Source organism: Aotus nancymaae, unplaced genomic scaffold (assembly GCF_030222135.1).
Source record: "Aotus nancymaae isolate 86718 unplaced genomic scaffold, 86718_ANA_hifiasm-v0.15.2.pri h1tg000002l, whole genome shotgun sequence".
NCBI classification, from domain to species: Eukaryota; Metazoa; Chordata; class Mammalia; order Primates; family Aotidae; genus Aotus; species Aotus nancymaae.
Window position 1 is genome coordinate 28,398,157 of NW_026988413.1, and position 21,644 is coordinate 28,419,800.

At 53.7% G+C, this 21,644-nt stretch overlaps 1 protein-coding gene and 1 long non-coding RNA gene across 8 annotated transcripts in view; one reads left to right on the forward strand and one right to left on the reverse strand.

The window, feature by feature from the left end:
* Positions 1 to 4,557, forward strand: part of IMPDH1 (inosine monophosphate dehydrogenase 1) — an 18,367-nt gene extending 13,810 nt beyond the window's left edge. For 4 of the 7 annotated variants that reach the window (XM_012474092.3, XM_021673619.2, XM_064373651.1 and 1 more), the window contains 7 exons: positions 91 to 186; positions 1,500 to 1,643; positions 1,730 to 1,874; positions 2,219 to 2,362; positions 2,457 to 2,540; positions 3,100 to 3,116; positions 3,811 to 4,077. In XM_012474092.3, the coding sequence (XP_012329515.2) occupies positions 91 to 186; positions 1,500 to 1,643; positions 1,730 to 1,874; positions 2,219 to 2,362; positions 2,457 to 2,540; positions 3,100 to 3,116; positions 3,811 to 3,911 (731 nt within the window). In that variant the 3' untranslated portion in view covers positions 3,912 to 4,077. Of the gene's footprint in view, positions 1 to 90; positions 187 to 1,499; positions 1,644 to 1,729; positions 1,875 to 2,218; positions 2,363 to 2,456; positions 2,541 to 3,099; positions 3,117 to 3,810 lie in introns of all 7 variants that reach the window. The other 3 variants (XM_012474094.3, XM_012474095.3, XM_064373659.1) reach the window with 1 other exon arrangement.
* LOC135273938 (uncharacterized) lies at positions 4,493 to 10,412 on the reverse strand. The gene is made up of 3 exons (XR_010341698.1): positions 10,316 to 10,412; positions 9,610 to 9,993; positions 4,493 to 4,951 (listed from the first exon to the last, which is right to left on the reverse strand). It is a non-coding gene; the product is annotated as an uncharacterized LOC135273938 (long non-coding RNA).
* Positions 10,413 to 21,644: the final 11,232 nt, after the last annotated feature.

Genomic DNA, 21,644 nt, shown 5'->3' on the forward strand with positions numbered 1-21,644 from the left:
TGGGGGTGCTACACTGGGGTCCCAGGAAGCCATTGGGCAGGCAGGGGCATCCCATCCTCACATTGTTCCTCTGCCCCTTCCCACCTCCAGTGGTGACAGCAGCCCAGGCCAAGAACCTGATTGACGCTGGTGTGGATGGGCTGCGTGTGGGCATGGGCTGCGGCTCCATCTGCATCACCCAGGAAGGTGGGTGTCAGGAGGTGAGCGAGTGCCCACTGGCCTGGGGGCCTCGCCCTTGTTCCCCAGCTGCATATTGAGTGCTCTCTCTGCCAGGCCCTGTTCTGCCATGGTGGGATCTGGGGTGACCCAGGCATGGACCCCACTGTCGGGCCCACTGACTTAGGGGAAGGCAGATGTAAGCAGGACGAGAGAGCTCCAGCCTACTTCTCAGAGTACAGTCAAGGGGGCCCCACCTGGGGTCTGGGGCTGCTGTGACTGTCTAAGGGCTTGTTGGAAGCTCAGGGTTTGATTCGATTTGTGACAAGGCAGATATTTAAGACACAGGGACAACGTGTCCCTGAATATGTAAGGATATATTATACACTCGCATCACCACGAGGTTCGGGGGTAGGGAGCTCCACCCAATTACAAAGCCCTTTTGCAGGGTGGGTTCCTGAACACGAAGGGGAAAGGAGGGCCCTGACATGTGTCCCCCATGTGGTTATTAAGGAGGTGCTTCCTGGAGGCTGGTGTCTGACTTGTGGGGTGGCTGCCTGGAGGACTGGGGTCCTGGCTTGGCCTGAGGAGATGTACCCAGCCCCTCCTGTGAGGGTCATTTCTCCAAAGCACTGAGTGATGCCTTTGGCCTTTGCTACCCTAAACAGCTCTCCGTGTTGGTCTTCAGAGCCTCTGCTTTTTAAGTGAGCGCCTTCGCCTTAGCTGACCACCGTGGTGAAATCAGGACCCTTTCTCACTCACATAACACATGTTAATTGGACACCTACTTGTCTCAGGCACTATTCAAAGCCTTAGAGTAGAGTAGGGACAAAACCAATGAGAGGCCGCATCTCTGGTTTATCCAGCTTTGCATCCATCCCTAGATAGGTGCTGGTTCATTTCAGTCCCCGCCTAAACCTGACACTGAAGGACCTTGGACAGTTAGACTTAAAGGAATACAAACCAGTACCCCAAAGGGGACCATAGTACCTAACCCTAGTAACAGTTTTTGCAAACCAAAGCCTTGAAGGAGAACTTGTGCCTTGGGAGCAGGTGGGGCTGGGATCACCTGTCTTGGGGTGACAGGCTCTGAAAGCCACTTCTGATTCCCCCATCAGAATCCCCTGCCATGCTCTTAGGGGTGGGGTGGCCCAGATCCCTGGAGTGACATTCACCCTGGTGTTATGTGCCAGCACCTACGTTATGTCTTAGAAACACCATCCAGCCCTGTCCCTTTTCCCAAGTAGAGGTGGTGCACGGGAGGAAGAGCTGGCCTGGCCCTGTGCCTGGCCCTGGAGCTGCCATTGACTCTTCTCTGCCTTGTGCACTCCACTCTCCCCCAGTGATGGCCTGCGGTCGGCCCCAGGGCACTGCTGTGTACAAGGTGGCCGAGTATGCTCGACGCTTTGGTGTGCCCATCATAGCTGATGGCGGCATCCAGACCGTGGGGCACGTGGTCAAGGCCCTGGCCCTTGGAGCCTCCACAGGTGAGGGGAGAATGTGCTGGGGATTGAGCAGGTGGGGGCAGTAGGAGGGCTGTGGGCTGGAGGCACTAATCCCTCGCCCACTGTAGTGATGATGGGCTCCCTGCTGGCTGCTACCACGGAGGCCCCTGGTGAGTACTTCTTCTCAGACGGAGTGCGGCTCAAGAAATACCGGGGCATGGGCTCACTGGATGCCATGGAGAAGAGCAGCAGCAGCCAGAAACGATACTTCAGGTGCCCTGCCCCTGGGCCCCACCTGGGCAGATCGGCCCACAACCCTTCAGGGCCAGCCACACCACCGACTTCCCCAGATGGCAGCCAGTCCCATATGGTGGTTCTGGAAACCGAGGCACAGGGGATAAGTAGCAGATACAGGCTCTGTCCTTGGGCCACCTGACTCAGGGCTACCTGCCCAGGAAGGAGCAGCCTGGGGGACCCTCCTGGGTGGTATCCTCTGAGCTTGATTCTCCCATCAGAATCCCCTGTGGTACTCTTAGGGGTGGGCTGGCCCCTAATCTGACTGGGTGGGGTCCTCTGAGTGTCACGCTGCTGGGCTCAGTCTTCCACCCTCCACGCAGTGAGGGGGATAAGGTGAAGATCGCACAGGGTGTCTCAGGCTCCATCCAGGACAAAGGGTCCATTCAGAAGTTCGTGCCCTACCTCATAGCAGGCATCCAGCATGGCTGCCAGGATATCGGGGCCCGCAGCCTGTCTGTCCTTCGGTGAGTGCTGAGACTGGGGGCAGCTCCTGCTTCCTTTCTCTCTCTCTTCTCCACCCTTGGCGGCCTTGACCTGCTCCACCTCCCTGCCTCCCAGGTCCATGATGTACTCAGGAGAGCTCAAGTTTGAGAAGCGGACCATGTCGGCCCAGATCGAGGGTGGCGTCCATGGCCTGCACTCGTAAGTGTGTGGCCTCCTTGCTCTCACCTGCAGGCAGCGGGTTGGGCAGGTGGGGCCAAGGTTCTGAGGCCAAGCTGAGGTTCCAGGGACCCCATGGACCACCTGCAGCAGGGACAGATGCTGCTACAGGATGGCCCGTCGCCCTCTCCTCCAGGGCCCAGCCCCCTGTTCCTTGTCCTCTAGCCCCCATGCAGGCAGGCCCTCCCCTCCTCTGGGGCCTCTCCTGAGCAGGGCACAGGAGGTGTGGCCACTCACTGCATCTGGACTGTCAGCCCTTGCTTGCTCAGGAAGCTTGGTGGCTGGTGGTAGGGGCTGGTGGTGCTGGGCTCTTGCTGGTGGTGGCACCAGGCAGGCAGGCAGAAGATGGGGGTATGACCCCTCTGGCGGGGACAAGGGCAGAGAGACGGATGCCAGGGCTGGTGCTGGGGCACCCATGGGTGGGGGCAGTGCTCATTGGCAGCGGTAGTTGCAGGCATGTGCCCCGCCCTGGTCAGGAGCCCTGTCCCCAGGCATCAGCGGGTGTCTAACCTGTGTCTCTTTCCGCCCCACCCTCCCATAGCTATACCTTTCTGCCGTGTAAGTAACTGCGCTGCCCGGGCCAAGCGTAGAGTAGAGCAGGGGCAGTCTGGGTGGGACCTGGGCTTGTGGGGGGGTGGGTATTGGGTGAGGGTGGGAGGGCGCTGGGGTATAGTCATGAGACACGGACCCCGGGTTGGGCCCCCCAGCCCCCTATATTCAGCACCATGGTGGAAGAAACCAGCGGTGGCCAATCATCTAGCTGAAACACATATCCCTTTCTGGCTGCAGAGAGACACCCATGAGCATGAGCTCAGGCCTAAGGCTGCCCCATCTTAGACTGGACCCAGTGACCACGAGCAGTCTAAGCCACTGTGCCTGTGGGGCTGGGGCTGGGTGCAGACACAGGCAGCAGAGGTTCGGCTCCGGGTTGGAACTTGCTCCATGAGGATGGGCCGTGCTCCATGAGGATGGGCCGTGCCTGTCTGAGCTGTCTCTCCACCCCGGCACTGAGGACAGTCCACTTAGATGTGGTGATGGCCCAAAGGAGCATGGCTGTCTCTGAACCCAGCACGGCTCTTCAGGGAACGCTGGCCTGGGGAGGATAGCCCTCCTCCCGCCCCTTATGGCTGAGATCCCAGGGCTCCTCAGCTCTCTGCTCTCTCCTGCATCTGGGGGCCCTGGGGAAAGGGTTTTGGGAGGGAACAGGGTCCGCACACCCACGCTGGTTCTCCCTCTTGCCTTGTCCCCACAGTTACGAGAAGCGGCTGTACTGAGGACAGCAGCGGAGGCCAAGGTGGTGGAGGGGACACACCCCAGTGTCCGCCTTCAGACGCAGCCTCCCTCCATAACTGAGTGGTCCACAGATTTGCACTACGGGTTCCCCAGCTCCTTTCCAGGGAGAGAAGGGGGGAGGTCCTGAGGGGCCTGCGGCCCCTCGCCAGGCATCCCCCTCAGAGTCAGGACTGCTCCCTGGGCCAGGCTGCCCTGGGACCCCCCGCCCGAGCCCAGCCAGCCGGGCTCTCAGGCCCTGCGCCTGCCTCAGGTCTTTCTTGCTGCAGCCTGCTCCAGCCCGGCCCCCACCCCAGGGGCAGGCGGCCCCTCCTGGCTTCTCCTGTAGGGCACCTCCCTGCCCCCAGCCCCCTAGGAAATGGTGCTCTCCTGGCCCTGCCTCTGGCCCTTCCTGGGCCGCTGCCCCCTCAGCCATGTGGCACTTCTGAGCTCCTGACCTAGGCCAAGGGGAGGTCTCTGCCCCCTTCCCCGGCCCTGGGCTACTCTTGGGTCCTGCTCCTGAGGCCACTCCCCTGTCCCTGGCCCTGGGGAGGAGGCTGCCCTGGTCATGGCCGCCTGCCCGTCATTCCTGACTCACCACCATCCCCAGGTGTACCATTCCTGCCCTCTCCTCAGCTGCAGTTGAAGGCTTTAACTTTGCACACTTTGGGATTACAATTGCATCATTGTATATTAAATAATCGGAATAAATCAAGCAGGTCTCAACGTCTCCACCATCCTCTGTGTCCCCTGTCCATTGGGTGGCTGGAGCCCCATCAGAGTTGGGCTGGGGAATGTGGCACCAGGCCCTGTGTTCCCAGGAAGGTGATGAGGGCATTGCAGTAGTGCGGGTGGCATGGGGGGGTGCTGGCACAGGTGGGGCCCACATCGGGAGGTCTCCCAGGATGGTGCCACACTGGCAAGTTCACCTGCCGCAAGCTGGTCAGCACCTCGAAGCCAGGCAGCATCGTGGAGAGTCACGGCGGTAGAATTCCAGTGTTGGGGCCTCCTAACAGTCAGCTGCCAGTACGCCCACCACAGCCTCGTAATGCCATGTGGTGCAGCTAGGGCACGGTGGAAGGACAGCATGGCCAGGGCCTGTGGTCACATCTGCCGAAACACACCTGTAGGTACAAAGCAGAGTGGGTCAGCTCCCACTGCTCATATTCGGCTCAGGACCCACCTCCCAGCCTCCACTCCTGCTGGTGGAGACAGCACTGTCACATGTGCTGCTGAATACCCCGTAGAGTTGAGGGGTTTTGGAACATTCACATTGCCTTCCTGTGCCTCTGTGCTTGGGCAGTGGGTACAAAGTTGTCCATTGAAGGTACAGGCACCACTCAAGTGGGCAGAGGCAGAGAAGGTGGCCAGGGGATGCTTGGGCAGCAGGAATGAGCAGGCCAAGGAGAAGATCTGGATACACTCCTGTGGCTAAGGGAGGGGCCCCTCAGCTCCCTGTGGCATGCCATGCCAACACCTGCCCTCTCCCAGGCCTCTTTGGCCCAGAGAGCCATGTGCTCAGGGCCCAGCCTTTCACTGCATCATTTTTTAGCTTTGTGCTTCCAGGGACAAGAAGGAAAGAGCTGGACAGCAGGAGTATCAGGGGCTCAGAGCTGGTTCAACATCTGCTCCAGGAGTTGTTGCAAAGTGAATGGGTCATTGACAGTCCCGGGAGGCCTTGTGCCCTGGTGTCCTGATGAGCACCTGAGTCAGAGGTAACCCAGCTGGGAGCGGGGGACAATGCCCAGGTCCCAGGAGATGGGATGGACCAAAACGGCCACGTTCCATGGTCTGTCTTGTGCACTGCTTACAAAAATCAATGGCAGCTTGACCAGCCATTGAGATGGGAAAGATCTAAGGGTTTTCAGATAAATGCCAAGTCACTCTGATCAGGGGCATGAGAGGTTCAAAGGGAGAAGTTCCCTTTTGAACTAAAGCTAGTTGGTCAATAGAGCTGACCAATAGGATGAATTACTGTAAGTAATCTCCCCCTTACCTGAGGTATGGTAGCATTAGTATGGCCCTTCTAGAGGAGGTTTAAAAACAGTGGCCCTGGAAGTTTGGTGCATGTCAGAATCACCTGGAGAACTAGTAACAAACAAGCCCTAGGCTTGCCATAGGAGGATCAGCTCTGGGCCTCTGGGTTGCTACTCAGCCCCTCAATTCTGATACATACTAAAGGTAGAGAATTACTGTTTTAGAGGAATTCTGTGCATCTAGTTACACGGTCGGAGACTTGCCACAGCACGTGTCCTAAGCAAAGCAGATGGCACAGCACCCACCTCCAGGCTTCATCGCCAAGGATTCCGTGAGAACATGGAAGGTTACAGGTGCTCAGTAAATGAGTCTTTTTTCTTTCTTTCTTTCTTTCTTTCTTTTTTGAGACAGAGTCTTGCTCTGTCACCTGAGGTCAGGAGTTTGAGACCTGCCTGGCCAGCAATGGTGAAACCCTGTCTCCACTAAAAACACAAAAATTAGCTGGGCGTGGTGGTGGGTGCCTGTTGTCTCAGCTACTCAGGAGGCTGAGGCAGGAGAGTCACTTGAACCCGGGAAGTGAAGGTTGTAATGAACCAAGTTTGTACCACTGCACTCCACCCTGCTCTGTCCCCCGGGGTGCACCAGAGATGGCTCCACTGCTACCCCCTGATGTGAGGGTAACTTGACTCTCCTGCACCACACACCTGCACTGCAGCCCGGGCCTCCCAGGGTCTCCCGGCCCTACCTGCTGCTCCTGCTCCTGCCCTGGCTGGGGACAAGGGTGGCTGCCTTGTAGCTGAGATTACAGGCACCCACCACCATGCCCAGCTAATTTTTGTATTTTTAGTGGAGACAGGGTTTCACCATGTTGGCCAGGCTGGTCTCAAACTCTTGACCTCAGGTGATCCACCCACCTCGGCCTCCCAAAGTGCTGGGATTACAGGTGTGAGTAAATGAGTCTTATTGTGTCTTATGGGTCCTCCCCTTGCCTGGGCGGTAAACTCATGTAAGTGTGGACCCAGGCAACACACTCACTCTGTGTTGCAATTTCAGCCACAGTGCAGGAGGCTCAAGTGGGACAAAGGGAGGGAGACTCTGGGTAGGAAGGCCACAGCAGGTGGATGTTCAGAGGCAGCCCATAACCACATTTGGGAGAAATGCAGAGCAGAGCTGCCTCGGTCAGCAGAACTATTGCCCACCTGGAGTCCAGCCAGGTCTGTGCAGCACAGGCACCCCTTCACCCCTCCCTGGCACACACCCAGCACCATGCCGTCCAGGCTGCCCACCACCAGGTTGGTGAAGATATGGCCCCACAGGTGCTGAACTGTGCTGCTGTGGTGCCCCAGGTCCCAGCTTGTGGGCAGCAGTATCTGTGCAAAGTAGCCACCCAAGGAGAGGGTGCACTGCCAGCAGGCGGCCAGCCAGTGCTCTAGGGCCACTGCATCAACACCAGCATTCAGGCAGCCCGCACCAGGCCACCTCGAAGGAAATGGCTCAGTGCACTCTCCCAGCCAGCGCATCAAAGCCGCCGACCAGGTGGAGCTGCAGGGACTTGGCCTAGGCAGCCACCCCACCCTTGCCCCCAGCCAGGGCAGGAGCAGGAGCAGCAAGTAGGGCCAGGAGACCCTGGGAGGCCCGGGCTGCAGTGCAGGTGTGTGGAGCAGGAGAGTCAAGTTACCCTCACATCAGGGGGGGTAGCAGTGGAGCCATCTCTGGTGCACCCCTGGGGACCAAGAGGAGGAGGAGGAGTGGGTGGCCCATGCCTCTGGCTTCACCTTCCCCCAGGCTCCAAGGACTGAGAACGGGGCCCTCAGATGGCATGACACAATTCAGTGGGGACCAGACTAGCCCTCTGAGGCTCCTTTCAGCTTCTGTGGTGCCAGTGCCAATCGGGAAGTGGGCAGTCAGCCTGGAGGGGAGGCAGGGGCAGAGCCCAGCTGTGAGCCACTCAGCTTCCCTCAGTCTCTCCCTCCACCCCTTTCCTCACATCCGGAGTCAGGGCTGGAGAGGAAGAGAGGACCTAGCTGTTGACGCATGGCAGGTTGCGGGAGGTGGCTCCTCCCTCTGCCCTTCCTTGGAGCTTTTTATTCTTTCAGGATCCCTTCTGGCTTGTAAGGGCCAAATTCCCACCTCAGCCTCTCTGGTCCCACTACAGCCTGACACCCAGACTCAGCTAATCAGGAGATTGGGAGGCCAACTTTGGCCACCTCACTGTAACCCTGAAGCCCTCCTACCTCCTGCTGAGGAGAGTTTGGAGGCAGGGAATCCTGGGCAGAGGGCAGTGACCGGGTCAGAGCCTCCAGCCCCATGTGGCCTCTTCTAGGCCAGAGCACCCAGCCCCACCTCTCACACCTGTTGTCCTCAGGGCAGGGCTTCTCACCTGCAGGGCACAGACATCACCATCACCAGCCTCCTCCTTGCTTACCCTCCTGGCTCAGCTCAGAAGGGAAAATATTTCCCCCTCCTGGGGTCAGGGACCCAGGAGACCTGGTCCCCAGCCTCCTGCTCCACCTGCTCTTAAGCCCATTGACAACATCAGCTTCTGGGGTGAGGGCCAGGGTGTTGGCTCCCAAGTCAATTTCATCTTCCACCCCCACCCCAGCCCAGCTAGAGTTGGAGAGGAGGTATCTGGATAGCAAGATGTGGTATTAGCCTGGAATAGGTAAAGACCAGCCTTTCGCTCACCCCGTGCCTCAGTTTCTCTACTTGTGATCCTAAAAGGGAAAGAGGCACACTCCCAACCCCAGGCATCCCAACTTCAGATATTTCACTTCCCCCTTCACCTTTCAGGGCAGGCTGACCTCAGGGTGGCCAAGTCCAGGGGCTGCCTCGGGCGGGTATTGGACTCAGGAGTCCTGGTTTCATAGCAGGCACCTTTCTGCTTCTCCCTCTTCTGCCAGTGGACAGGACGATCTGAGGCTCCAAGGGCTTCACCTGGCAACTATCAAGTGGGAAGGAAGGTCCTCCCCAGAGAAGAAAAGGGGACTCGGGTCTAGGAGCAGCGGGAGCTGAGCGGCTCACCATGAGGGGATGTTGCACCAGGGACCTTGCTGTGGCCCACATTTCACTCTCCCACCTCAACTTTAACCTCTTCATTTCCATGGCTCCCTCCCTGTGGAAAGCCGGGTAGTGGGAAACAAAGTTTCCAAGCGGATTGCAAGCCTGGGGAAATCAATTAGGGGAGAGACGCCCTCAGACCCCAGGCTCCCAGGAGTCCTGCTTCCCTGTCCTCTTTCTTTCTGTGTAGAGAAGGACATCGCTCCCACCCTCCACAGTGCTTCCAACTCCTTCCCATGCCTTTAATCTCTGGGAAAATCTGGGGGCAAAAGGAGCAAAGACCTTTTATGTGGAGATGTTGGGGGGCAGAAGGGGAAGACATGTTCCCTGCTCCAGGCTGCGGGACTCTGGGTCTGGGAGCTTCAGAAGCAGTGTGGCACTGTGTCCGGCAGATGGCGCCAGGACCCATCGACCGGTGGGACCCCAGGGAACCTGGAGTGGGGCAGTTTCCTAGGCAACAAGCATCCCTACTCAAAGCCCTGCCCTTGGCAACCATTTCCTGGTTGCCTGCATCCATAGTAAAATTTGGCTTCCGAAGGACAGGAGGGGCTTGGGAGTAAAATAATTTCATCTCTCAGAAAGGAAAGAGGCTGGCTAGGTGGGGAGGGGAGCCTAAATACCTGTTTTCTGCCGCCATTCACTACTATGCTGTGCGAAGTGCATCTTATTCTCAGCAACCCTGTAGCAGTAATGCCTGTTCCCTTATGATGGATGGGACAGCAAAGCTCGGAGAGAGAAAGTGACTTACCCTAGTTGCCCGTGGGGGTAGGACCTGGGCCTGCCTGTCTGTCCTTGGGTCCATTCCATTCTTCCTCCCAGCAGCTGTGGTGTCCAAGCCCTGTGAGGGCGCTGGTGGAGAGGCTTGCGAGGAAGCCAGGAGCTGCAGAAATGGCTGGAGAGAGGCGAGAATGAATCCAGCCCCTTCCATCTGAGCTCTTTCCTTGCTTGGCCTGGTCGGGGGAGACCCCTCTGCTCAGGGTCTCCCCTGACCTTGTGATGGGGCTTTCTCCTGGCAAAGGACTACAGAGGGACAGGGAATAGCAGTTGGGACTGTGGAGGTCATATGGCCCCTCTGCGGTGTCAGGACAGGAGAGCCTGCCAAGGAGGACGCAAAGCTGGAACCCAGGACTACCTGGGGAGAGGAGGTGCAGGAAAGGATTCTGTTCCAGGGACTGTGCAGAGGAAAAAGCCGACTTCAAGTAGGTCAAAGGACAGATTTGGAGGATTCAAATCCAGTTCAATTATCTGCTCTCCACTCCCTTGAGCTCTCATCTCCCTGCTTACTCCACACCTCACACTGACCGTAACCAATGCTGAATTTCTGACTCCCTGTAGTAGTCTGGGTTCTCCAGAGAAACAGAACCAATCATATAATATTTTTCTTAAAAAAATGCGTGTGTGTGTGGAAAGACAGAGAGAGAGAGAGAGAGAGGTATTATAAAGAATTGGCTCACATCATTGTGGAGGCTGACAAGTCCCAAGACCTGCAGTTTGCAAGCTGGAGACCCAGGAGAGCCAATGGTGTAAGTCCGGAGTCCAAAGGCAGGAGAAGACTGACGTCCTGGCTTGAAGACAGGCAGAGAGAACAGATTCTCTCTTACTCAGCCTTTTGTGTTCTATTCAAGCCTTCAATGGATTGGATGAGGGCCACCCACACTGGGGAGGGCTGTCTGCTTTATTCAGTTAGCTGATTCAAATGTAAATCTCATCCAGAAACACCCTCCCAGACACACTCAGAAACATATTTAAACAAATACCTGGGCACTCTGTGGTCCAGTCAAGTTGACACATATAATTAACATCACACTCCCTGCCACCCTCCCAGACCTGGTCCTCCTTCAATCTACTGTATCTCAAAAACTAGCAAATTCATTCCTCTGGTTGCTCAGATAAAAAACAAAACAAAACAAAAAAAACCCTTGGAGTCAGTCCTGACTCCACTTTCTCTCACTATTTATTTGTGAATGAGACAGGGTCTTGGTCTGTCTCCCAGGCTGGAGGGTGGTGGTGCAATCATAGTTCACTGCAGCCTCAACCTCCCAGGCTTAAACAGTCCTCCTATCTCAGCCTCCTGAGTGGCTGAGACTACAGACAGGAACTGACACTCCTAGCTAATTTTTTATTTTTTGTGGAGATGGAGTTTCACTTTGTCTCCCAGGCTGGTCTTAAACTTCTGATCTCCCACCTTGGCCTCTCAAAGTGCTGAGATTATAAGCATAAGCCATCATGCTTGGCACAGACTTCATATTTAATCCATCGGCCAATCCCTGTAGCACTAGCTTCGGTATGACCACTTCTTCCAATCACTACTGTGACAGTGCTGCTCAAGCCATCGCCATCTTCCACCTGGGTTACTACAGAGGGCTCCAATTTCCCAGCCCCCACTGTTGCCTCCTTCCAGAATTTTCTCAATACACAGCAGCCAAGGTGATTCTTCTAAAATGTAAATGAGAGCAGGTCGTTCCTCTGCTTAAAACACTCCACTGGTTTCCCTGGGGTCAAAGTAGAAGTCTGTCTGCTGGGCCCACACGCATGGCCTTCCCTCTTGAGGCCTTGTTTTCTCTTGCTTGTCCCCTACCCCTACTGTCCAGGTCACGCTGGCCTCTTTGCTGTCCTCCAATGCTAGTGCCCTCCTCTTCACCCCAGCCCCTGTGGTTCACCCCCTCGTTTTCTCTGGGTCTCTGCTCAAGGGATCATGTTAGACCTTCCCTGAAACCCCTTGCCACCCCCAATACCCTCTCACTCTCTGCCCCCATCCCTGCCCCTCCTGCTTCATTGTTCTCCATAACATATCACAAACATACTCTCTATTTGTATGCATAGTACCTGGCCTGTGCAGTGTGTGGCTCCTGCCTGTAATCCCAGCACTTTGAGAAGCCAAAGCAGGAGGATTGCTTGAGCCTAGGAGTTCAAGACCAGTCTGGGGAATACAGTGAGACCCAGTCTCTACAAAAATTAAAAAAAAAAAAAAAAAAGGCATGGTGACGCCAGCCACTCTGGAGGCTGAGGCAGGAGAATCCCTTGAGCTCAGGAGTTCAAGACTGCAGTGAGCCATGATTGTGCCTCTGCAGCCTGAGCAATAGAGCCAGACCCTGACTCTAAAACATAAATAAACATATGCAGAGTGTTTGTTTTCCCTTATATGTTTTTATCCCCTAAAACACTGTCACCCGTAAACACTTGTTAAATAACTGAATGAATACATAAAACATACATTCATCGCCCAGTCTACACCAGGAAGTATATAGCAAGGCTGCGAATCCAAAGATACCAAGAGGACACGTGCTTCCTTGAGGAACCAGGCAGCTGGCAGGGGAGACCAACTTCTTTTGTATTTGTGGGTAATACAATGTATACAGGATGATAACACAAAGATGGCACTTGGAGGGTTGACTCTACACTGGACACTGTGTTCACATGCATGGTGCCATTTAATACAGCCCTGGGAAGTGGGGACTACAATCGTCCTCATTTCCAGGGGAGAAAACGGGCTCAGAGGGGCATAGTCATTTGCCTAAGGTCACCCAGCTTCTCAGCCACTGAGCTGAGGTTGTCACCCAGCCTCACTCTTTTTATTTTTCTTTTTGAGAGAGGGTCTCACTCTGTCACCTGGGCTGGAGTGCGGTGGCACGATTATGGCTCACTGCAGCCTTGACCTCCCAGGCTCAAGCAATCCTCCCACCTCAACCTCCTGATTAGCTGGGACTACAGCTGCATGCCACTACACCCACTAATTTTTTCTTTGTATTTTGTGTAGAGATGGGGTTTCACCATGTTGCCCAAGCTGGTCTTGAACTCCTGGCCTCAAGTGATCCTCTTGCCTCAGCCTTCCAAAGTGCTGGGACTACAGGCATAAGCCACTGCCTGGCCCCCAGCCTCAATCTGTAGCCCCAAAGTCCCTCCCTGGCCCTCCTACTCTCCCAGGGGAGGGCAGAATAGCCTGGGGATGGAGAAAGGAAAGAGAAGAGTGGGTGGAGGTACTTCCTGTCAGTGGGAGAGAGGGACTGAGTTGGCAGGGGTCCCTGGGCAACAGGGCACTGTGCCAGCCCCACCAGCCTCCTCCCTCCCCTCATGTGAGCTCTGCAGCCGGGGGCTGATTGGGCTCCCTCTCGGCATCGACCTTCTTTGTCACACCCCTCACCCTTGCCTCAGGACTGGCTACACAGGGATCCCTTTCTGGCCCAGTCAGGCATATAACCCCAGGCTGACAGGCATCCGGGTGCCAGGGCAGCTGCAGCTGGCCAAGGGTGAGGTCATAGGCTGAGCACTCAGGGCCTGGCCCCTCCTCCCTCTCATTGCAGGCTCAGCCCTTGCCCTGCCCTTCTGCAAAATTCCCCCCTGAACTCCCTCCTGCCCCACAGCTTCCCAACAGCAGACTCTGGCTTCTACCTGGCAAGGCCTAGTGTATTAGTTTCCTGTGGCTGCTGTAACAAATTACTACACACGTAGCAGCTGAAAGCAACAGAAATGTCTGATCTTACTGTTCTGGAGTCCAGGAGTCTACTGTGGATCCTTGAGGTTGCGTTCTTCCTGGAGGCTCAAGGGAACTCATTCCCTTGCCTTTGCTGACTTCTAGTGGCTGTCCCTTCCTCCATCTTCAGAACCAGCTACATAACATCTTTAAATCTTCCTGTCTTTCTACCCTGCTTCCATTTTCACACCTGTGCTAACTCTGACACTCTTGTCTCCCTTATAAGGACCCTTGTGATTATATCGGGTTCACCTGATAAACTCTGATAATCTGCTCATCTCAAAACCTTCAACCTAATCACACCTGCAGAGTTCCTTTTGGCATGTAAGGTAACACATTCCAGGCCCTGGATTATGGACATCTTTCGGATGTCACACCTAGCCAGGATGGTGACCTCCTCCATAACTAGAGCGAGTAGTCCTTAACACGCTACCATGACTGCACGCCATCCCTGTGGGGTAGCATGGATCCCCGAAGTACAGATGGCAAGCCTAGCTGACTCCAAAGCCTGCGGCCTTGCTGCAATCCCAAGGTTGCCTTCCAGATTGGACATAAACCCCTCCCTCCTGGAGCTCCCCCACGGCCCCTTTGCTCTGGCTTGTGTCCCTTGGGTTTGCATCTTGGTCTGGCCTACAAGCTCCCTGAGGCAGAGGGGCCTGGCATGTGGAGTGGAGGAGGAGGCACTCAGGCACCATCAGAGTGGAAGGAAAGAGAGGACGTTGCGGGCTGGGGACGTGAGTGGGCTCTGGAGGATCTGTGACTCCCCTGCCACATTTGCGACATTGTGTGTCTGTCCATTTTTCTGGCAGAGGGAGCAGAACTTCCACCAGATTTTCAGTGGAAGTTCCACCTCCAAGTATCTAGAAACCCTGTTCTGGGCTGCCCCTGATCCCCGCTTTCCTGGGCTCCCTTCTCTTGAGGCTGCCTGTCACCAGGGCTCACTCAGCACCAGGGGACGAGGCTGGGGACAGTAGAGAGGGAGTGGGATAAGAGGCTGCTCGGAGCTGCCCTCTCTTCGCACCTGTTGTGCATTCTGGAAGGACCCACTCAGATCCGTCTGGCCAGAGGAGAGGGGAGCTTTCTGGGCCTGTTTTAAGCCAAGGCAGGTCACCAAGCCAGCTGAATGTGTACAGGGACATGGGTAGGGATGGTAGTGCAACCCTGCTTTCTCTAGATTGCTCACATCTGTCTGTGGGGCAGTGGCCACTTGCTGAAATGCAGATTGCAGGGGGAGGGGTGATAGTCTGCTTCTCTTTCCTCCCTCCCTCCCTCCCTCCCTTCCTTCCTTCCTTCCTTCCTTCCATCCTTCCTCTCGAGATGGAGTCTCGCTCTGTCACCCAGGCTGGAGTGCAGTGGCATGATCTCAGCTCACTGCAGCTCCTCCTCCCAAGTGCAGGTGATTCTCCTGCCTCAGCCTCCCAGGTATCTGGAATTACAGGCACTTGCTACCATGCCTGGCTAATTTTTGTATTTTTGGTAGAGATGGGAGTTTCGCCGTGTTGGCCAGGCTGGTCTTGAACTCTTGACCTCATGTACTCTGCCAACCGTGGCCTCCCACAGTGCTGGGATTACAGGCATGAGCCACCGTGCCTGGCCAAGGGTCTGCTTTTGTAACAAGCATCTGGTGCTGCTGGTCCGTGGCCACACTTTGAATACAAAGACCTAGAGGACCTGGGCCTACTTCTGTCCCTTTCTCCTCTGCATTTGTTCAATGATTTGTATCTTTGGAGCTCCCACAATATGTCATCTCCATCTTCCCCCCGCCAGCTTCACCCCCTGGCACTGGCTGTGAGGGTCTGGTGGGGAACTGCTGCCCGCTCTCCTTTCCCTGGCAGGGTTTGGTCCCTTGGGGGCTGGGCATGGCCTTGCTCAGGGCACCAAGATGAAGCAGGCGCTCCTTTGCTGGGCTTCCCCGTCACCTCCCATGCTCCTGCCAGCCCTGTGTCTTTGTGGTCTCCGCCCTCCCAGCTTTTCCTGCCCTTGGCCCTCGCAGACATGACTTCACTCTTTTATCAATCAGCAGTGGCCCCTCCTGGAAGAAGGGTGGAGCGGCCTTCACAACTTTGCCAAGGCAGAACTGGAACACAGCTCTCTCCGTTCCCAGGGAAGCCTGATTCAAACACTTTATTAGGATTTCAGAATTTGGGATAAAGTTTGATTAATGGCTTATTTCTTATTTATTTATTTATATATTTTAATTTTTCCTCTGGTTCACGTTCTCTCATAAGGTTGCATTATTTCACCTTGTAATACAGGAAGTGTGTTTTGAGCAAGCTGCCCCAAGAGCCGGAGGGACTGGTATTTTGTGGGTGTGTCCCCTTCACCCAAGCTCTCATTCCAGGCAGATTTTACAAAAGGTTCCTCCAGCGCCTCCTACAGGCCAAACCATAGGGGCTTCGCTTGTAGTGGGGTGGGGAGCGCAGAATTGTGCAGATCACAAGCTGTTTGTATGCACAGCCTGTACTCCAGATATCTAAAGGCCCACTCACTCCCCAGGAGAGGGTCAGGGGCCCAGGGGAGAGAGAAAAGGAATGGAGGACATTGGAAGGGTTCCTCTCTTGTCCCCCACCGGCCTCTGCCCCAGCCTCCCTGCCTAGCCAGGCCATCTCACAGGTCAGGGAGATAAGTGGTCCCAGCACCAACACTGCCATTTAGCAATCCTGCCACTTACATCATGAAGGCCTCAGATCTCAGGGAAGACAGGGAGGAGGCTGCGATGAGGGCCAGAGATTGCCATGAGGTTCCTCCCCAGCTCTTGGCTGCAGGAGTGGAGAGGCCTGCAGAGGTGAGCTGGGGGGCTACAGTAAGGCTCCAGAGGCAGCATAGGGTGTCTTCCTCCATGCACGGACACCCTGATTAGGCCTCACGTGGGTGCTGACCTGGTGGCTTTGTTGTGATCCTCCCCCTCCTCCACCCCTGCCACAGGCCCCTCAGCTGCTCCTCTGTTCTCTGAGGACCTGAGGGATGGGGGCATGACCCGTGAGGGGAGGGGGTCACAGGCAGGAGGCCTCCACTCCCCTGATGCAAGAAACGGCTGAGTTTGCATGGCACCTGTGGGAAGCCTTCAGGCTGTCAAAAGCCAAAACCCCACTGAGGTTTGTTCCTGCCTTGGTGTTGGTGTGGGAGGAGGGGCTTGGATCTGAGCCCCCAGGGCTGACATCGACCTATCACCTCATCCCCTTTACCCTGTGCCTGGGTGGTCCAGGGGTCTTTGTCAGGGAGGGAGGGGCAGGAGTGAGGGACTCTGCTCTAAGTGGGCAAGTGGTGTGGCTTTTCAAAGTGACAGAAGAACCAGGACAGTCTGCCCTGGGGCCTCCTCTGCCCTACAAAACAGATCAGTCCTGCAGATGGTGCATAGCTCCTCCCAGCCGCCATCCTCATCACCTCTTTACCTGCTGGTGAGAGCGTGCCCTGTGGCCCAGCCCCTGGTAAGACTCCTCTCCTGGCTGCTTGCATCTCTTCCTTGCCACACGCCTCCCAGCCCTGTCCTGGCATCCCCTACTACCATTCTCCCCTGTTTACTGACCCAGACTTTTCCACCTCCTCCACTGCGCCCAGCAGCTTCATTTTTCACTCCTTGGAATCTAGTACTGTAGTAAGAATAGTAGCAAACATGCACACAGCATTTCTATGTGCCGGGTACTGTTTAAAGCACTCTGTATATATTGACTCATTTAATGGTGGTAGTAACTCTAGGAGGGCGGGACAATTATTATCCCGATTTTGCAAATGAGAAATCTGTTACATTGGGATACAGTGAGATTGAGTTAAGTCTAAGGGCTGAAGAAAGGAGATAGAGACCAGCAAAGCAGGCCTTTGGGAGCAGTCATCCTGTCCAAAGATGAAAAGACTTGCTTTTTGTTACAAAGTATTGTGTGCAGCAGACTTCCCTGACCCTTGCTCTACCCATTCCTGATCCCCAAAAGCTAAAGACCTAAAGGAATGAAAAACAGGCACCCACAGCGGAGCATGGTAGCTCACAGAGCCTGGGTTCCAGGTTCTATTCCTATAATCCCAGCACCTGGGGAAGCTGAGGCAGGTGGATCACTTGAGGTCAGGAGTTCAAGACAATCCTGGCCAACATGGTGAAACCCGTCTCTACTAAAAATACAAAAATTAGCCAGGGGTGGTGGCACATGCCTGTTGTCCCAGCTACTTGTGAGTCTGAGGCATGAGAATCACTTGAACTTGGGAGGCAGATGTGGTAGTGGTCAGAGATCTCACCACTGCACTCTAGCCTGGGTGACAGAGTGAGACACTGTCTCAGAAAAAAAAAAAAAAGGCACCCACTGGAGGGCCCCTCTGCTGGCCTGTTCCCACCCTTCAGTTCTAGGAGCCAGGACAGGAGAGGAGAAGGCCAGGGACCAGAGCCAGGAGGGATCCTGGGTTCCAGGTTCTATTTCTCAAGCCCCTCTACCCCACCCTCACCACTCTGCTTCTTGTTCACCTCCAGTTTTCTTCATCTCTCTTGGAGAGAGCCCTGTGAATGCTGGGAAAGGTGTTCTGGCCTGCCTGGGAAGGGGCAGCCCCACAGAGCTGGGCTGAGGTCCCTTCATTCCAGGCCTGTCTTTTCTTGACATCCCTGCCGTGGTCCTTCCCCTCTGCCTTCCCTTCCCTCTGACTCCCAGACCCAAAACAAGCTCTGTTCTCAGGTGGTTGGTGCCTGAGCCCCATGCTGTTCCTGCTCCACTGTCCCCTCTCAGAAGGAACTCAGCCCCAGGAGTATCCCTAGAATGTGGCCTCACTCTCTGCTCCTAGAGAAGGGCAGAAAGCCTCAGAGTGTGGTTGAAAGAGCGAGAGAGAGCAAACTGCTGAGCTCAGAGAGGACACACGAGGAAGTGGCCGTTGGAAAGATGATAGCCAGGGCCACTGGAAGGGGGTGAGGGAGATCAGAGCTGGGACCCACAAAGATGACAGAGCTCTTAGATGACAGAGGTGTTCAGGGTGTTGACATACACACCTGGGTGATTTGTTTTGTATTGATTCTAAATATCACTTTTTAAATCGTGATTAAAATGCAATCAATGGGCCGGGTGCAGTGGCTCATGTCTGTAATCCCAGGACTTTGAAAGACCAAGGTGGGAGGATTGCTTGAGGCCAGGAGTTTGCAACCAGCTGGGGAAACATAGAGAGACCTCATCTCTACAAAAAACTTTTAAAAAAATTAGCCAGGCATGGTGGCACACGCTTGTAGTCATAGCTACTCATGAGGCTGAGGCAGGAGAATCACCTGAGCCCAGGAGTTCCAGGTTACAGTGAGCTATGATCATGCCACTATACTCCAGACTGGGCAATTGACTGAGACCCTGTCTCAAAAAAAAAAAAAAAAAAAAAAAAGTGGTCTATGGACGGCCATGACTGGGAGCAAATATTTGCAAAGGACATATCTGATAAAGGACTGCTATTGAAAATATTTTCTACTTTCTTTTCCTTCCTTCCTTCCCTTTCTCCCTCCCTCCCTCCTTTCTCTCTTTCTTTCCTTCTTTCTTTCCCTCTCTTTCTTTCTTTCTTTCTTTTGACAGAGTCTCACTTTGTTGCCCAGACTGGAGTGCAGTGGTGTGATTTTGGCTCGCTGCAACATTTTCCTCCCAGGTTCAAGCGATTCTCCTGCCTCAGCCTCCCAAGTAGCTGGGATTACAGGCACCTGCCACCACGCCCGGCTAATTTTTGTATTTTTAGTAGAGATGGGGTTTCACCATGTTGGCCAGGCTGCTCGAATTCCTGACCTCAAGTGATCTCCCCACCTCAGCCTCCCAAAGTTGGGATTATAGGCATGAGCCACTGTGCCTTAACACTCAATAATAAGAAAAGGAACAATGTGATTTTGAAATGGGCAAAAGAGCTGGAAGGATAGCCCAGCAAAGAAGATACACAGACAGAAAATAAGCGGATGAAAGATTCTCGGCATCATATGTTATTAGGAAATGGCAAATTAAAACAACAGTGAGATCCGACCACATGCCTATTGGAACGGCAAAAATCCGAAACATCAAATGCTGCCGAGGATGTAGAACAACAGGAACGCTCTTTCGTTGCTGGTGGGAATGCAAAATGGTGCAGCCACTTTGGAAGAGAGTTTAGCAGCTTCTTATAAAACTAAACATACTGTTACCATATGATGCAGCAATTGTGTTTCTTGGCATACCCCAATGAATTGAAAACTGTCCACACCAAAACTTGCACAAGGATATTTATAGCAGCTGTATTCGTAATTGAAAACTTGGGAAGCAACCAAGATGTCCTTCAGTAGGTGAACAGATAAATCAACTGTGGTACATCCAGGTGATGGAATATTATTCAGTGCTAAAAGAGGTAGGGTGGGCGTGGTGGTGTATGCCCGTAATCCTACCACGTTGGGAGGCTGAGGCAAGCGGATCGCTTGAGCTCAGGAGCTTAAGACCAGCTTGGGCAACATGGTGAAACCCTGTCTCTACAAAAAAATACAAAAATTAGCCAGCGTGGTAGCCTGCGCTGGTAGTCCCAGCTACTCGGAAGATGAGGTGGAAGGATCCCTGGATCACTTGAGCCCTGGAGGCAGAGGTTGCAGTGAGTCAATATCATGCCACTGCACTCTAACTCCAGCCTGGGTGACAAAGTGAGACCCTGTCTAAAAAAACAAAAGAGCCATCAAGCCATGAAAACACATGGAGGAAGCATAAATGAATATTACTAAGCCAATCTGAAAACATGCTGTGTGATTCCAACAATATCACATTCTGGAAGGAACAAAACTGTGGAGATAGTTAAAGGATCATTGGTTGCCAGGGGTTAGAGGAGTAGAAAGGATGATTAATTGGAACATGGAGAATGTTTAGGGCAGTGAACCTGTGCTGTACGGTACTATAATGTGGATACATGTCATTATACATTTGTCCAGCCCCACAGACTGTACAGTCCTGGAGTGATCCCTTATGTAAACTATGGATTTTGGGTGATAACAATGTGTCAATGTAGTTCATTTGTTGTAACGAATGTACCATTCTGGTGTGGGATGTTGATAATGGGGGAAGTTGTGCTTCTGTGGGGGCAGAGGGCTTATGGGAAATCTCTGTACTTTCCACTCCATTTTGTTGTGAACCTAAAACCTCTGGGGAAAAAAAAAAGTCTATTAAATTTTTTTTTTTTTTTTTTTTTTTTTGAGAGGGAGTCTTTCTCTGTCACCCAGGCTGGAGTGCAGTGGCATGATCTCGGCTCTCTGCAACCTCCATCCTCTGGGTTCAAGCGATTCTCCTCCCTCAGCCTCGCAAGTAGCTGGGATTATAGGCACCCACCACCATGCCTGGCTCATTTTTTTTTTTTTTTAGTAGAGACAGAGTTTCCCCATGTTGGCCAGACTGGTCTCAAACTCCTGACCTCAGGTGATCTATCCACCTCTGCCTCCTAAAGTGCTAGGATTACAGGTGAGATCCACTGCACCTGGCCTAGTAACAATTTTTTTTAAAGTACTGAGTAAAAAAGGAAACAGAATGAGGCCAATTACCCAATGCCATATATGTAAATTAAAAGCATAAATACAAATAAAATAGTATTTCATGTCAAAAAAATCTATGTTCAGGCCAGACAATTAGGAATATACAGAAAAATAAGTGTAATAATTGTGGTGCTATTATATATATGCTTTTATGTCCTGCCTTTTATCTCTTTTTCAGGATTGGTATTTTAGTTCCACCTGGCTTGAAAAATTAACATTGTAACATACTTATTTTTCATTTTATTACAATCTTTAACACTTTAACAGTTGCATTAGGGTCGTTCCATAATTTATTTAGCTAGTTCCATTTATTTATTTATTTTTACTGAGGTGGAGTCTGGCTCTGTTGCTCAGGCTGGAGTGCAGTGGCACGATCTCGGCTCACTGCAACCTCAGGTACCCAGGTTCAAGCGATTCTCATGCCTCAACCTCCCGAGGAGCTGGGACTACAGGTGTGTACACGGCAACGCCCAGCTAATTTTTTGTATTTTTAGTAGAGACGGGATTTCACCGTCTTGGCCAGGCTGGTCTCTAACTTCTGACTTCAGGTTATCCACCTGCCTCAGCCTCCCAAACTGCTGCGATCACAGGCTGAAGGAAAAGTTCTTTTGGCGGAGAGATTGACTGTTGTTGTTTTGGTAAGAAATAGTTGAGAAAAAAGAGTTCTATTCTGAACATGACCGGTTTGAAGTATCTCTCAGATAGCCACGCAGAGGTGTCAGGTAGGTGGTTAGACAAGATTAGTCCGTAGTTTAGAGGTCAGAGTTGGCATTTCCTAGGTAGATGGGATTACATAGGGAAAACTATAGATGAAAGAGGCAGAGCAGCAAAGAAGGCGAGC